This window comes from Sander vitreus, chromosome 16 (assembly GCF_031162955.1).
Source record: "Sander vitreus isolate 19-12246 chromosome 16, sanVit1, whole genome shotgun sequence".
Lineage (NCBI taxonomy): Eukaryota > Metazoa > Chordata > Actinopteri > Perciformes > Percidae > Sander > Sander vitreus.
The window spans coordinates 23,943,710-23,961,520 of record NC_135870.1 but is presented as its reverse complement, the minus strand read 5'-3'; the positions used below and the strand labels follow the sequence as shown (position 1 = coordinate 23,961,520).

The 17,811-nt window shown below is 42.7% G+C and overlaps 1 protein-coding gene across 3 annotated transcripts in view; it reads left to right on the top strand.

The window, feature by feature from the left end:
• The window catches only part of ehmt1b (euchromatic histone-lysine N-methyltransferase 1b), a 38,713-nt gene that overhangs the window by 164 nt on the left and 20,738 nt on the right, over positions 1-17,811 (top strand). The window contains exons 1-5 of one of the 3 annotated variants that reach the window (XM_078271469.1): positions 966-1,079; positions 13,866-13,956; positions 14,045-14,571; positions 16,035-16,305; positions 16,456-16,604. In XM_078271469.1, coding sequence (XP_078127595.1) covers positions 981-1,079; positions 13,866-13,956; positions 14,045-14,571; positions 16,035-16,305; positions 16,456-16,604 — 1,137 coding nt within the window. In that variant the 5' untranslated portion in view covers positions 966-980. Of the gene's footprint in view, positions 1-965; positions 1,080-10,081; positions 10,112-13,865; positions 13,957-14,044; positions 14,572-16,034; positions 16,306-16,455; positions 16,605-17,811 lie in introns of those variants that run through there. The other 2 variants (XM_078271471.1, XM_078271470.1) reach the window with 2 other exon arrangements.

The following is a 17,811-nucleotide window of genomic DNA, read 5'->3' as shown; positions in this document are numbered from 1 at the left end:
GTGTATTGCTCCGGTAGCCAGAACCACGCTTGTAAACGGGCGAATTGTCGATGTCGAGGTGTCGTTTTTTCGTAAATTGCCCGCTGCCAGCCCGCAGTCTCTTGCTACTATTGTGCTGGACCGGAGGGCAACTGAATGTGCAGGAAGATGCTGCGCCCCGGAACCTGAATGGTCCGTCCGGGCGCGTTGTGGGCTCTGCTCTATGGATTAGTTATACACGGTCCTGGGTCACGTCACTGTCCTGCTTCTGTCCGATTTTAGCGGTTCAAAATAAACTGCGGATAGATATGCATGCGTTTTTAGCCGATGTTATTCGTTGTATTAGCTTTATTGTCTGTCACCGGCTCACATTGACGGCTAATTTATACACTGCTGTTTAGCTAGCTGCTAGCAGCCGAGCTAGTTAGCAGACAGTATATACTCTCACATCTCAAATCCACACAATAACTGATTCTTGAGGTGAACATCTTTTTTAAACGAGAGAGGCTAGTGTCTACGTAGTTTGGAACAATACTTGTAAATTCCCCGCTGATAATGTTATATTATCTTATGCTGTGCAGTCTGTTAGCTACATGATAATTGATGCAGTCAATGAAGGCAACGTTCAACCTCCCACTATAAACATATGGCGCCAGCTCTTAAACCGGCTTTGATGCTCTTTGCATGATTATTTTTTTCACATTAAACTTTTATTAGGAATAACTGTCCTGGTGGAGGCTTGTCTTTGCTAGCTATCTGCAGTTACGGCCATGACTTTCAGTCGGTATAAAGCAGTCCAGGGCTAGCTGTAACAAGTTGAACTGTTGTTTTTATTAATGTTTAATCAATAAAGGATGGACTGATGGAACTGATCGCTTGGCTACAATGGTACAGAAGTGTGAAAATGCATCAGTCCTTCAGTCTTTGTTTCTTTTTCTTTTTGAGAGATGGGATCCAGTCTTGTTCGGCAGAGGTCGCTTGAGAAGCGTTGAGATGATAATATGCTCAGCAGTGCTGGAAGTATATTGAGGTGTAGTGAAGAAAGGTGCGGGTCACTGAGCTGTGCAGCTACTTCCGTTTGCACTCATAACATTGGTCTGGTATGTTGATGCATTTGACACCGATACAATGGGTCGCCATAAAGTTTCAGTTCACCTAAATCAAAAACTAATTTCTCCACATACATCTAGTGGTATTTAACACTGTAGATAGTTTTGGTTTGATCTGTTGATATTTTTTTTTAGATATCTGTATATTAAAATTCAGCCTCCTCTCTAATACAATGGATTTTCATTGAAGCATTGAAAAATGCAAATACGTTGTTTTTTTTTCTTGTTTTTTTTTTTTTAGAAACCATGTGCCTGAAATGAACACACCTCGCCATCAGTCCCCTATGAAAACAGTTGACAATGAAGTAGTGGGATGACTAGTTTGTTTATTTAGGATCCTCATTAGCACCTGCATTGCTATTCTTCCTGAGGTCCTTACATCTCACTTGAAAATGTGGCAATGCAATAATAAATACACATAACAACATCATAAACAATAAAAAATTGTAAAACAGAAACTAAACATACACTATCATTTCATGACACAACTCATATAAAATAACAAAATACACACACATAAGACCAGGACAGACACATAGACAGCTCCACCAGTGCAGTCATTGGGCATTCCTTACATTTAGGTTGAACACATTTTTAAGACAGGGATATCCACGTACTATCATCCCAGAACATCTCTTTCATCCTCTTTGGACACATCTCACTAGTCCTGCTGAATCGGTTGGTCAGTCATTAGATGAGATGATTGACTGAAAATGAATCGCCCAAAATGTTAATGAGCGATTGTTATTTGGAAGAAAATGCGGGCTAGATCTATCTGTTAGGGCTGAACGATTTTTGAAAATAATCTAATTGCGATTTTTTTATCAAAAAAAGATTGCGATTTAATATGCGATTATTAAGCTCATTGTCTTCTGTATTATTCAACAAAGACAAGCAATAAATCATTGTATAGTATGGACAACACAAGATTAGATAGATTAAACAAACTGTTCTTTCCTGGAGGCCAGGCCTGGATGTGATGATGAAATTAGGTGATGCATGAATTTATATGAATGACATCTTTTATTTAACTACTTCAGTCACAGTAGTATACTGAGCACTGACCAAGTCTGGTGGAAACATTCATATGAAAGTCAGAAACAAATCACACAAACTAAAGTGCAGATTGCAGAAATATAAAAACAACTATGTGGCTTTACCACACTTAGTAGTATTTAGATTATTTCATTATTATTTACTGTAATAAACATATGTCAAAATGTGGCTTGCACTTTTTAAACACTGTCTTTGAACTTTACTAGACAGTTAAGTAAAAAATATAGTATATACAGTTTATACAACGGTGTATTTTTTTTTTTTTTTTACAGCACACACAGAGGAGCTGCCTCCAGCCCCTCCCTCCCCTCATGAAGTTGCGTGCCCGTGTACATGACAGCATCAATGTTGCACTTTCTCAGAGAGGCTATCGTTACGTTAGCAGTAGCGTGCTGCTGCTGGTCTTGCCGTGGGATTAACTGTACTAATAAAACCGTTGAAACAACGCAGCCACGCTGCTGTGAAAGCTCCCCGAACGTCATTTATCAGAGTCTGGTTGTTACCCCTCTCCTCCACTCCATAGATTTATAATGGAGCTAGCCAACTGGAGCTAACCACTAATCAGAGTTAATCGTTGCTAACCGAGCCTTCAGTTCTGCGTGCCTGTATCCATGGACTCGAGCCCGAATCAAACCCTTCATTTTATTAAAATGGCTGTAAAAGTTTTAAACTACAACTCAGAGTTGTTTGAATGACAGAAATCTGCTCAAGGTACGGCGTAGCGCTAGCGTGCTAAGTTGATGCTTTCTGTGCGGAGTGCAGGCTGATTTGCTCTTGCGAGTCACGTGACCAAATCGCAGCCTTTGCGATTAGGAAATTGCGTTTTAACATATCGCGATATTATTGCAAATGCAATTAATCGTTCAGCCCTTCTATCTGTCTGTCTGTCTCTTTATTCATACAAACTTTTACGCATACTGTACATAGATCTAGGCCTTTTTAACCAATATTTACTCACATCTTTAAACAATGTGTGTCGCTGCCCCTCACTAGCAAATACTACTTTTGTATATTTGGTGCAGAAGGTTGTGTAAAAGCCGCTATTTCTTTCAGTCAGCCATTACAAAAGTTAAAATATATGTTCTACCTATCTAAGTTTTGCTGTTGATTTCACTGATTTAAAATTACCAAGAAAGTTGAAAACGTGTTACTTCCTGTGCAGTCTGGATCAACGGAAGTACATTTCCAGGATAATTGCCTGAGCCACGCGCCAGATGTCCTTGACCTTCTGCTCTGTGTGTGTTCTCTTTAAACTAGCAAGCTACATGCTGAAAATGGCAAGTTTAGAAGAAAATTTGGATTTTTCGGTGAATGATTGTAAAGATTTACAAAGAATATGTTTACGTCCTATACTGTCTAACTGCAACGTTTTGGGACCGATTGGTGGGGATTGCTATGGACAAAGTTCACAGTAGCTCACATTACTGTATTGTGTGAACAGTTAACTTAATATTGTATGTGGCGTTTTCGTTTGTGTTGTGCAAATGTTCCACTAAAACAAGGTTCTTCCCGAGACTATTTTGTAGAAGCACCGTTGCTGTGTCCGGAGTTTAGCGATGCCCAAGACGATTGTGATTGGTTTGAAGAAATGCAAACAACCCAGATTGTTTTTTGTCCTCCTATCCCAGAATGTATTAGTGGTGTAGCTAGACCTTAAGCGGGGTTCTGTGGGGGCTCTATGTAGAGCTTATGCCGTAGCCTACGCAAGTGGCCTAAGGTTTATACTTGTGCGCTGGTGTCTTGTTCTAGCGTATCTCTTTAAGAGAATAGCAGGGCTGGCATGTGTGTGTATGCGTGGGCAGTGTGTGGTAGAGCGAGTGAGAGAGTGACGGGAATTAGCTTCTCCCCAGAGTGTCTCCCCTGTGCTTTCTAACTACAGTCGTAAAGTAGTAGCAGGAAAAGTGAATCCTCTCCTTGATTTCATGTTGTTTAAATGGAGAAGGAGAACCCAGAAATGAGTAGGGGGGAATGCGACGCTACCAAGCCAAACAACGTGCGTCGCCACAATGTGTAGTTACATTTTTTTGAGAGGTGCACGTCAGGTGAGGTTCCGTATCTACACGTACCTACGTACGTACCTATGGCGTTGATTTAACGCAGGACTATGAATTGGGCTTTACTCGCACACACAGCGCCTAATGGAGACTTCATTTGCATTGTCTTGTACAGACAGATAGCAAATGGCTACCCAAAGGCTGATACGCATTAAATTGAGTTCTTTAACAGTAAATTTACAGTACCAGTCTTAATTTACCATCCCAGTAATTATCATATTTTAACTAAAAAGATATACATTTCAGCTTGAGGTAACTGCAGGGCTCCTGTATAGCGTTGCACTACATTGGACAGGTGTTTCTGATTTCCTGGTCACTCAGTGGTGTGTGTGGGTGTGTGTGTGTGTGTGTGTGTGTGTGTGTTTGTGTGTGTGTGTGTGATTCAGCATATTGTTCATGTGTGCATACCAGAGTAGCTCCTCTCCCCACAACTTTGAGCGCCAGGCAGCAGCAAACTGAAGCAGAGAAATTGTGGGTGTACCTAAATGATGTTCTGGTGCACCAAAATGTAAGTAAGTAAGGCGCAACCAATGTAAACCATTAGTCTGGAGCCCTGTATCACGTTAATGATTTCACCTAAACTATAGTTTTTAACCAGGACCTTCCTTCAGTAAGACAGTTAGAGCTGACACATTCTGGTTGGTTGGTCGGTCTATTGGTTGGTCGATATGCTCTTGTCCGGCCAAATTGTCATTGGTTGGACAATTGCTGGTGTTACTTTCACAAAAACTTGAGAGCCCTTTGGAGGCGTTGCGTTTCTACAGCGGAGACGCTTTGGTTGCATCTGGTTGCTATGATACAGAATATCCGGAAGGAAAACTGTCTGCACGAGGTAGAGTAGCCTACTTGCTCTGGCCCTTGATTTGGATGAAGGGAAGGCTGAATTAGCCTGGCTCTGCCCTCCTACGTACTTCCGCTCAATTTTCATTTTATTTTAGTACACCGTCTGGGTTTGCGGTATATTCTTAGGTTTTCTCCGGCCAAATCTTTGGTGGTCCAATCAGCGAACAGAAGGAGTGGCTGAGAACAATAACGTTGAGGTTGTGCGCTAGTTTGAGTTGTAGGGCTGCAACTAATGATTATTTTCATAGTCAATTAATCTGTTGATTATTTTCTCGATCAATCGATTAGTTGTTCGGTCTATAAAATTTCAGAAAATGGTGAATAATGTGGATCAGTGTTTCCCAAACGCCCAAGATGACGTCCTCGAATGTCTTGTTTTGTCCACAACTCAAAGATATCCAGTTTACTGTCTCAAGAGGAGAGAAGAAACTAGAACATATTCACATTTAACAAGCTGGAATCTAAGAATTTTTACTTTTGTCTTAAAAAATGTACTCAGACCGACTAATCGATTATCAAAATAGTTGCCGATTAATTCAAAAGTTGACAACTAATCGATTAATCGTTGCAGCTCTATTGAGTTGTAGTTCCGTAATGGCGGCGGAGAAAGATGCATGCGAAGCCATTCGGTCCGTTGTGGCAACGCTGCCGAATATCCAGAAGTAAAAGCCCGAGCAAGAACGATCTTTGCTGAGTTGTGTTGGTGGCCATGATGTTGTGGCCCTCCTCCCCGCGGGGTTCGGGAAAAGTTTGATTTTCCAGCTCGCTCCGTTAGTGGTGAAGGAGTTGGCTAAGGCTAACGCTAGCGATGCTGAGCCGACGTCACGACCAAACGATTGGTTATGGCAGATCCAGAGTGGCTCTGGGCAGATCCAATAGTTTTAAACTTTGACAGAGTACCCGCCTTCAAGGAAGTTAACACTTGTCAATGGAGCGAGGCCAGACTCTCTGTACAAATGAAATGTACCAGAGTCTGGTAGGACCAGGCTAAGGCTGAAGCACATACAGAAATAATAAGCACCCGCCAGTCTATGTGGCCACCAGTATTAATTTTTTCTCCATTGTCGTTCAGCATTTGTATGTGTAGTATGTGACAGTTGGTCTTTGTAATATTTGTCCTACTCCTCTTTCATTGTGACTGGGTGGCTGGGTAGAAAAAGTGTTGAGCACAGCGTTCTACCCAAAGTTGAACGTTCTTCAACTCTTGGCAACCAGAAAAAAACCTAAATAGAATAAGTGCTCAGCGCATTGTCACGCTGCTGCCGTTTGTTGCACAGTGTAAATATGCGGCGATAACATTGCAAAGAATATAATAAATACGCTTTGGACACACAACGCTACCACTCTGGTTTGTCTATATATATTTTTTTATACCAATCACAACTGTCCTGGCCGGGCCTAAGTCCCGGACGGAGCAACAATACCCTTGCAATAGCAAGGGTATTGTTGCGATAGATGGATGAGATAGTGGGGGGTGGGGGGGGGAGGGTGTCATGCTTTATCCCAGCAATGTACACCCATTGAGCCAGTCTAATCTAGTTTAATCAATATTTTTCCCCCATCAATTAATCGATCGGTTGAAGAGTATGTCGAATTTTAGTCGACCAAGATTTTCTTTGGTTGGCTACAGCTTTAATTTAGGTAAGTATTGGATTGTTATTGGCAGATGCCCACTATTTTAGTGCGTCCCATTTGTACTCGGAAGTCAGTTTTTCTGAGGTCAAAGTCAGAAACGCCCGCCCCCTGACCTCGGATTTTTATGGGCTATAGAGATGATGGAGGGAGGGGACCTGCAACTAATGAATACTGAAAACTGTACTTGCGTCATAGTCACCTTTTTAATAAAAATAAAAAATTGTATAAATTAATAATCTGACTCAATTGCACTATTGACAGCTTTGGCACAAAAGAGTAACGGTGTTTATGTTCGTAATATTTTAATTATGGAACAAACCACAAAATGTTGCTATTCTAGAACCTTACCCGTAGTAGGGTTAAAATTTGATCCTGATGGTGACACTACAGGAAAGGGGTCCTTTTAAATTAAAGAAATGTTCATCCCCTTTGGATCATAAATGTGCTCAGTAAATTTAATTTGGTCATTTCATGTTTGATTTTGATGTGCGTTGATAACTGATAGAAAAAACCCTTTTTAACGTAAGAATAAACAGCGATAACGGTACATCCTATGAGTAGTAATCTTCAGCCACACTTGAAATTAGCAGCCCTACGTACTGAATCAGTTTTGAATTGAATCGTGTCCCCAAGAATCTGAATCAAATTTTGAGATACCAAAAGATTTCCACCCCTAACACCCAGGCCCAATAACCAGTGTTCTAGTGACAGTTCTGGTATCCTACATAAACAACCAGTTAAAAATAACTTTTGAAAGAACAACTTTGTACTTAATGGCATAGTGGTGCTTGTGCTAAATGCTAACATGCTCCAGTGTTTCAGACAGGAATTTGTGAGACTGTGGTGGGGGGAGGACCTCATACTCTCTAGGAAGGTGCGGGGCATACGCCACCTCACATTTTTAGAAATGTAGCTATTTTAAGGTGCATATGTAGGACTTTGGCATGTGGGCCTTAATTTTCCAAATTGATACCATAAAGGTCAGAATACATACGTTGCTTACCAGCAGCATGCAGCTGCACTTTTCCAGACACCATGTCCGCTTCCCTGAAGTCACCTATGTAAACAAACAACGAACGGTAAAGCGCATAGGCTCCGTCCAAAAGTTGTCAAGATATTTTGCTCCAAATGTAAAATGTTAACGTCATCGTGGCGCTAGAGGAAAAGTCATGAACATGAATGTCTTCAGCAAAATGTCACGGCAACCTATCCAATTGTTGAGATATTTCAGTGTGGACCAAAGTTGTGGACCAACATACAGACCGACCTTGCCATTCCTCGTGCCTCGTGGAAAAAAAACTTAACAAAGAAGAGTGAAGGGCTGTTGGCATGGCTACAGACAAGGCCTTGCAATAGTCTGTCATCTGCTTTGCTTCCACATTTTGGCCCTGTTGCCGTGAAGTACAACGTCGTCAGCTTTGTCTCTTTATTGTGTATGTTTAAATCTGCGCAATCATGATGCACATCAAGAGAAGCCAATGTACAATTTCATTGTGTCTGAGGCTACATTTACATTGCTACATTTTGGTTTACCTTTACACCTCGCATTCACATTGCTCCGGCATTTCCGAGCCTCTAAACTGAAGAAATTTGTCCAGTCATGACGTCTCCATCTCTGAGACCATTTTATTTCTATGTCTGAGACAAAGCTAAAACCCCGGCACGTACATGCCCAGAATACAAGAATGTTGATGAGACGGTTTGGGGCGTCTTTAAACGGAGATTAGTTGTTCTACTGGAGCTAAAAACACACAAACCGTGTGCACGGAGATCGCTTTTGGCTCAAAACTCTGCGTAAAAACCAAAAACGTAGCAATGGAAAAGTGGCATGGGTATAATGACAATACCGATCATTTCTGATTCTGATCAACTTTGTCACAGTGCATAAACTCTAGACCTGACAGAGGCTCAAATGGGCATAAACATTTGTAATGCTGTAGTTAATGAGGTTCACATTATACTGCAGGCTCAAAGTTGACTTGTGCACAGGTCGAGGCTTTGTTGTGTCAGTCAGCAATAAGCGGCTGCTCTTTGCTTATCCGTGGCCTCCTTTTGTGTCTTGTGGGTGATGCATAGCTCACAGTGAACTAACTGTTCACTGGCTTTACACTTCTCTTTTGTACACACCACAGTATCTGATATCTACTAGTTATTTACTTCACTGAAACTTGGCCACGGTTGGAGGGAAGAACCTATTTCCCTTCTTTTTTGTGCATTGAGCCCTGAAAGTCAATAAATCTGAGCCCTTATGTCAGGATGACAAGGTTTTTTTTTTATTGTTTAGTTGTGAAACGGGAGAAGCCACCAACATCTCTACATCTGCATTCCTGCATGTCTGAAACGTCCCCTGAGAAGAAAACGCATATCACTTTGCAAGTGACAAGCTTCTATTCTGTTCATCAATTGATTTGCTTTTAAAGTCATTCGAGGATGTGATGGTTTGCTGCTTTTTCATTTATTTGTGTAACTGGATTGTTGGACTGTTGGACAGACAAATCGAGTCATTAGAAGACATTACAGTGAGTTGTGGTAGCTTTTAACGGGCATCTTTATTATTATTTGCAATTTTATAGACGAAAATTATTGATTTGAAATGTTATATAGAGAAAAATACCGAATGAGTAGGGAAGCTTTTTTGATGTTGCGTTACGCTTAGCTGGTATTGTACATTTATATTCACTCAGTTCTGTATTGAGAACAGGGCTGGGCTGCTTTTGGGATTTTTTTTTTCAGGCTCATTCCTCAATAGCAGCCTGGTCTGTTTCTTCTGTGACTCCCGTTAAAAGGTTCTGATGTGGCCTGATGTCCACCATTTGCAAACATTTGGCTAATCAGGCTCCTTACCGACATCCGATTACTGATCCTGACCCCCCCTCTTCCTCCTCCTTCTATTGGTACTCCTAAAGTGGCTGTTCGTACACACCAGCTATAAAGCCCCTTTCCCCCAAAAACGTGATTGACCAAAACACATTTCCATTTTACACAAAATAGCTGTGAGATAAAAACCCAAGTAGGGTATATGTTATGCTGGGTTATTGGGTATGCAGTATTTACATGGTGAGTCTGTTCCAGTGTATATCTTCAGTGGCAATGAGGTCTTGTAGTTTAAAGTAATGGAGTGGTGTTACAGTTCCAGTGAACTGACTGAGCATGCTCTGTGGAGACCATCTGAAGAGGAGGACCGACAGAGGGAGCCACCAGGTCACATGACCGGCGAGGTGAATGTGCATGCGGGGAAAGAAAAGGAAGAGAGGAACAATCTGTTCGACACATTCTCTCTCTCTCCCTTTCTCTGTCCTCCCCTTTCCCTCTCTCTCTCTCTCTCGCTCACACACCTCACTCTCTCTCTCTCTCTCTCTCTCTCTCTCTCTCTCTCTCTCTCTCTCTCTCTCTGACGCCTTCTTCTTCTCAGTGGAGGCCATGAGAAGAAAGCAGGTATGATGCTTCCTGGAGGCACACTGGGGAAAAGACATGTTAGCTTTCTACTCTTCACCCTTGATTGGCTTTGAATGGTCTGAGGAGACGCATAGTCTTGCTTCTCAGCTCCTTTTTAAGCCATTTTCTATAAAAGTTACAATCAGTTCGAGCTCTCTTGCTGTCTTCTCGTTGAGATGGTTTCTCAGTTTGTAAGATGCGCTTCTCGAGACAGTTGCTGCTGCTTAATCAGCAACTGATTGCTCTTGATTCCTGTAATCAAGGACTTTAATCTCAAAGAGCGGTGTGTGTTGTCTTGGTAGCTGTGCTGCTGTGTCAAAGAGAGATGTGAGATCCTGTTGTTGGAGAGATCTCCTCATGGATTAGCACAACAGCTGTATTCAGAGCAATCACAGCATGGAAAACACGATGTAACTCGATCCATGGAAATGAACGTCTGACCTCCCGAAGATCAGGAATCTACCCTGAGAGTAGATGTTTAAATCTTGGATCCAACGTCCTTTTTGTCATACCATTTTCTTTTATCCCTCCTCTTTGCTCTTATCTCTCAGTATATAATGAAGTCCCAGGGGACGGGATGTATGTGCAGCCTAGACTATGTGATCAGGAATATACTGGAACATAAGGCTGCAGTGCCTGCTGATCAACCTAAAGGATGCATGCTAGGCTGCGGTGTGAGCTTCAATGTTTACCGGCTTTGATCTTCAGAGCAGCTTTCTGGCTCAGGGCCAGACCTGGCATGTCTTGATCAGTTTGTCAGTTTGCACAATTAATCACTCTACAGGTAAATTATTGTCTTTTTTTATTAGCTAGTTTATGGACCGTAGAGAAGTGACAGGAAGTGAGGGGGGAGAGGATGGATGACGTGCCAGATGCAGACTGGGATCACTGCTATTAGTCAGATCATTAGAGTACCAGGAAGATTTATTTTTATTTTTTTATCCTTTAGAACCGTGGTTCCCAATTCTGAGGTTGGGACAGTTGAAGGGGCAGCATGGTTAATCCGTGGGTTCTCAAGATGATTCAAAAGAGAGGATAAAACGGGGGGGAATTTCCGCCTGCACAAGTGAAGTATTTTTGTGACTTTCCTCCAGTCTTTGTTAGATAGTGTACTACTTCAGGCCTCTAAATGATTCAAACAAGACAATCTGAAAAGGGGTAAAATCCCCCCTTTGGTCAGACTACTCACATCCCAGAGATGAGGGTTCACAAATATGTGAGGATCACAAGGCCGCGGAGGCAACTCATCCTTTTTGTTTTCTTAGGCTGTGTAAAATGCGCTTGTGTACTTTTTTAAAATCATTTCAACTCATTTGGGTGTTGGCACCTTGCGCAAGCCATTGAATGTCTAACAGCTTAATTGTGAAATGTGTTTGCTTTGTATGCAGGTAGCTGTGACCTGTTTTTAGTAGGCTAGATTTAAAAATCACATTAGTGCAAACATCTAGGCCTCGTCACACACAAGGTTCACATTATGCTTTAGGGGCAGTGAATGATTAATCCATAAGAATATTTTATAGCATTACAAATATTACATATAATATGTTAAGAGCTTTGGCTATTTCTAATCATTACTAAGCTTATTTGTCGAAAGGTCCATTCTGGTATTTAAACTAAGAACCAATGGAGCCTTGGTTTTGCAGCGATAGCTGAAGCTTTAGTCTGTTCTAATATCCTTTCATTGTTTGGTGTGCTACTTGAGGTTCCTGATCAGCACTAAGAGCCTTGGCTTCACATTTGGAGCTTCTTTCAGCAGCCCATATATCCTCATCCACGAGCCTCCAGACCCCTACGTTCCCCATCTAGTGGAAAACCACTGCAATGGCCGCGCTGTGTCAGTAAACAATCTGGTTGCGAAATGGCGGAGATCTGCAGGCAGGCTTCTCTGCTCCCCCGCCCCCCCCTTCTCCTTTCTGTCTCCAGTGTGTACGTTCCACTTTCCACCACTAGGGGGAGGGATGAGGCTGGTGTTCTTTTTTTGTTGTAACTGGCTGTCCCCATTCCATTTAAAAAATGAACTGAAGGGTTGTTCTTCTCTTCACCCTCACATGTGCTCACTTGAGATCATACACCACAGAGGATTGTCCCAGACTAGATGTTCTTTGGGCCACACCCTGAGATATTGTTCTCACAGCCCGGCTCCTTGGCCTGACTGGGCTGCTGAATGACAAGGTGCATGTTCGTGTTCGGCTCAGGGACTCCGGAGCACGTGTTTGGACAATGATTTGGGAAATGTGTCCTGATGGCTCACTTAGTTGGGGTCTCGATTGCATGCAGGTTTCAGGACAATGCTGTCTGTTCAATCTAAGGATTTGACTGTCAGAGCCCTTTTTGAGAGGAGAATTGAAGTGCTTGAATCAGTTTGTCAAAATGAAGCTCTCGGTGGTCTCTGTTTCTCGCAGGTCTTGTGAGTGGGCTAGTTTAGAGAGAAAATGTTTCCTCTGCTTTCTTGAGGCAATCGGATTCAGTACCTGCTTTAACCATTCACTAGATACTGTATGACCCCAGCCCAGAGCAGCCCCGTCCATGTGTCTGTGTACCTTTTTATTCTGCTCGGTATGAGTCTCACATAAGGTCAGGGAGACTGTTAACCTTCCCAGCAAGTCCTAGGAATGCTGCTCTTTAAGGACAAACTGATCCAGGACCACTTTACTCTGACATTTGATCTAAAAAGTTGTCTAAGTGTAAAGAGAAATGGAGCAAAGAGAAAGCAAAAGTGTGGATTCATGATGGGGGATTTTTTTGGGCCTCTTTTGTGTACTTTGGGCCCATTTTCCCAAAGTGAGCAAGAGGTTGACGGTCATGCTCAGGAGGAAGAGAGAGTTTTGCATTTCCTGGTGTTGCCTCTTCAACTGCTTCCTCCTTTGAGACGTAAAGATGGGTCTGTGGGTGGCTAAGATTTCTTTTGAAGCTTTGGGTTGTGCACCTACTGCACTACTGGTTGGCTGTAGCATAGAAAGGGAGAAGACAGACAATGGAAGTGCATGGGGGTCGACCTCATTCTCTTGGCTTACTCTATAGTCTTTTATTCTGACAAAGACACATTACTGAAAAGAGGTTTTACACCGCTTTCAGTGCACAAACGGAAGATACTTATGCTTGGACATTTTTATTTTATTTTTATTTTTTTTTTTTTTTTTACACATTACAAATTTGTGAATTAATAGGGTTGTCAGTTGATAGAAAATGATTGTGAATCAACAGCCATTTTGATAATCAAGCATAGTGCCAAACATTCTTCTGCTTTTCTCAGCTTTATTTCATTTAGGGCTGCATCAATTATTTTGATTTGTTTTGATTTTGAACTAGTCCAATGATCATTTAGTCCTAGAATGTCTTGTTTGGGCAGATCAACAGTCTTAAAAACCCCACACTTTCAGTTTACATTGATATATAAAACAGACAAAAGCAGAAAATCCTCACAGAGAATATTTAATATCTTTGCTTGATAAAATGACCTCAACAATTAGGCTAATCGATAATGAAAATTGTTGCTGATTAACTTTCTGTCTATCGACTAATACATTTAGTGTCTGGGCTGATATCATACATTGAATATCTTTGTGTTTTCGACTCTTGGTCAGACAAAACAAACGTTTTAAAGAGGCTACTCCGGCCTTTGGGAACATGTGAACTATTTCCAGACTAACCGATTAATTGAAAATAGTTATCGATCGAGAATGACTATAAAGTAAGTGTCAGTCGGCGCTCTGAATTCAATCTTCCATTGACATGTGTTTTTTTTTTCCATCAGCCCGCTGGTCTAGCCAAGGGCAGCTTGGATAAGGGTGTTTCCACAAAGAAAGAGGAACATGATGCAACGAGCAACGGAGAGGATAAACCAGGTATGAATTGAAAGCACTTCATTTATAAAAATGATCCGTTTACATTGTAATTTGCATCATTTCTTTGTTTTGTTTTGTTCTTCCATAGATGGAGACAAAGAGATAGCAGCCAGACTGGCCTCTTACCCTCCAGCGGAGACGATGCTAAACGGTACCGAATGTGACGACAGGAGGCACAAGAGCCCGACGCACGGCTCCGCCACCGCCACCGCCAACAAGACTTTACCGTCGGTGACTGAGAACGGCATGTCGGACACGGAGCCGCCGCACGCTTCTGTTACTGGAAGCAATGGATTTATTCTCACTAAGCAGCAGCAGGAAGGCGGCTCTGCAGCGGGGCCAGGTGCGGGAGCTCCCCCCCACAGGACTAACTGGTTGCCTTCGGGCTCACCGACGGGGGGACACACGGCCAAATCTCCCCCGGCCTCGGCGACTGGCGGCGCACCGAGTTCATGTACACTAAGGACTGACCCCAGTACGGGGACTACGTCGGGACGGGAGACCCCAGACACTAAGAATGGCACCGCCTCGTCTCCTGCCCCGTCTCCAGCACCCGTCACCATACACAGAGCGCGCAAGACCATGTCCAGACCTGCTGTCAGCCCGGCACAAAAGGTAACGCGTCAGAATCTGGTGCATCGTCAGCGGCTCCTTTTTAGTCTTTTTTTCTCTTTGTTTTCTATTAAATAAAGGACTTTTTTTCCCCTCCATTATCAGTAAACCATAAATAACAAAAGTATATGCACATCCAAACAAAGTATGAGGACACACGCCCATATGCATTAATCTGCCCTTCGTCCACCATTTTGGAACCTGGCCGCAGGGATTTGCTCCCATTCAACAATAGCATTGTACCATAGCATTGAGGTACCAGCACAGATGTTGGGTGATAAGGCCAGGAGCTCTCAGTCAGTGTTCCAGTTTATCCTCAAAGGTGTTGGGTGGGGTTGAGGTTAGGGCTCCACAATTAATCGCAATTGGTACAGATCCTCACAAAAAAATCCCACTATAATCATTTTAATTTCTTTCAATGTTAATCATTTTCAATGAAAATGAGAATACTGATGCAAAAATGATCATTCCCTCCAATATCGTGATTCGTGAATCATATCGCGATCGCAATATCAGTCAAAATAATCGCAATTAGATATTTTCCTCATATCGTGCAGCCCTAGTTGAGATCAGGACTTTGCGCAGGCCAGTCAACTTTTTGTCCATACCGTGTTAATTGACGAGACAAGTGTATGCAAAATGATATAACTGTTGCTTAATGCGGTTAACTGTGTTCCGTTACATCAGACACAACTCTATAACTGTTTCAAGAAAGTTTGGAAAGAGAGAGAATTTGGTTCAACAGGTATATTACAATACAATTCAGCTAAAAGATGGAAAAACTAATATTGAATGAGCATATTTACCAGCACCACTTTCTATAAATGGAGGCTTTTGTGAGCTGTGCTTGTTGCAGGAGGACCTTGTTTACCGTAAAACACAGTGGTCAGTGTCTTGTTGCAGCAGCACATGCAATCATGTGCGCATAATATCAGGGTGAAAATGAAATGACCCTTTTCAAAGAAGCAAATTGGGGTATTTTGTGATGTCGGTTGGTTAAAAAAAAAAAAAACGACCTCACAATGAGCCTTCCCTGTAACAAATAGATTTGTGTACCGAATTCAATACTTCTTAGGCACTGACCGAATTGCCTCTAAAGTATTGGAAAAAATGCCCCGTCATACGATACCAAATTTCAATACTTAAGGAGTAAATCTCATCTAAGTCAGTGAGCCAATAAGCTTGCTTATTGCATGCTTAGTGGCTCAATCTAATAATGATTGTGATTGGCTGTCTAACTTTACACGTCGTAGAGACACGCAGGAAAAACTCTCACAGAGACACGGGGCTCACGTAGTAGGAGCTGAAAAATAAATAAGATAAGATTTGTGTCGTAATGTTGTATCAAAGTCACAGTATTGGTACCGGGATTGATATTTTTTTATTTTTTTTTTAATGATACCCAGCCCTAACTAAAATCTTAAAACATAGTGGTCATAAAGGATTTTGGTTCTTGTTACCTACAGCTTCTTAACAGGGAATTAAGAGAAGCAAAGAGTGCCAAAATGGAGAAAATGGAGACTCCTGTTGCACCTGACGCTCCGAAATCCTCGCAGCAGTCCCCCGCGCAGAACCATCTACCTCAGAGTCCGCCGGACACGCTAGCTTCAGCACAAACTGCTTCATCGGCTTCACCAGCACCTCCTCCAGCTCCCGCGACACCTCCGGCTCCTCCAGCAGCCCCTGAGACTCCTCCAGCCCCCTCGGCTCCTCCAGCCCCACCCAAGCTCCAACTAGGTGAGGCATGACACATGACATGACAGAAACTGGCCTACTGTAGAAAAAAGAAACTGACTTTGTGGTGGGGTTTTCAAAGAAACGTAATCAGTGGACCAGCCCAGAGCATCATCTCTATTGACCGTTTTGCCGTAAATGTGTGTGTTGTAGGTCCTTACTCAGGAGGGTTGTCATCCCGTAAGAAGAAGAGGAGGATGGGAATGTACAGTCTGGTTCCCAAGAAGAAAACCAAAGTGCTTCGGCAGAGAAGTGTGCTGGAAATGTTTAAGGAACTACAGCAGTCTGCCAAGAGCCCGCAGGTCAGTGCTCCTCACATTAGTCAAAACGAACCCAATTTAAGTTTGAAAATTAAAATTTGTGTGACATCTCACGTTGGAACAAACAACAAATCAAAATCGCTACAGTAAGCAAGTTTAAAAGGTCACTCTGGCACACGTTAAGATAAAAGGTGGCCTAATTATATGCTGTTATCAGGTTCACACTTGTGTTTTGTGTTTCTACTAGAACATGTTTATATGCTTCAATGTTCAAAAATCACTATTTTTCTCGTACTGCCCATGGCTGCTGCACCTGTATTCAGCCTCTGTCGCCTGTTTCTTTAAGCCCACCCTCCCCCCTCCCTCACCTGAAAAAGCCCAGTCTGCTCTGATTGGTCAGCAGGTTTCCACATCTCACAGTCTCCTGGAATCTCTGCTGTTGCACTCAATGCAGCTGGAGACTAACTGCAAAGGAGTATATAGCAGGACTTTGTACTGTGAAAAATCACCAATAAAGGCTTCTTAACCAAATACTATACAACCGGACATGTTCCAGCAGTAATGTGACCGGAAATCGGGGAGAACTAAACAACATTGGTAGCCAAGATTACAGCTTATCTGGCATTAGCATGTAGCTGCAGTACTGACAATAAACACTGCAGTAACGTTAGCCTAAAAAAACGCCTCAGTCGCGTGCCTGGTGCAGATGACCAATCACAAGCTGCATCTCATGTCGCTTAGATTGCATCCCCGACTCCTCCACTTCCACCTCCCTTCCTCGCGTCTGAGTCCGTCTCACTGAGGAAGCACGGGAGAGACGCGAGGGAATCGTGGGAGGAGAGCGAGGAAAACGAGCAAATGTGTTTTTAGAGGGATGAGACGTCCTTTCCTCTAAAGCGTCACGTGAATCTGCAGCTGTATGGGCGGAGTAAGCAACTCTTTCAGCTGCACGGCTTCTGGGAAGGCTGTTCTCATCTCCTTGGAGATTCCTCCCCGATGCTCGCTCCTCGGTCCTCTGGGTAGAGATGAGGGCTTTCAAAAAGGGGACTTGAGAGGCAGCTACAGAAACCCAGCTCCGAGTTACAAGACACGGAGCAGAGAGTAGAAAAAAAACCCGTTGCAAGCGGAGCGTTCAGAACATTGGGAAATCTGAGGTTTCTGCTAAGGTGGATTTCTCTGAAATATGGTTACCTCATTATTTGAAGCTTTGGCCACGTTTAAACATGGTTTGGTTTCATTTGTAACATTA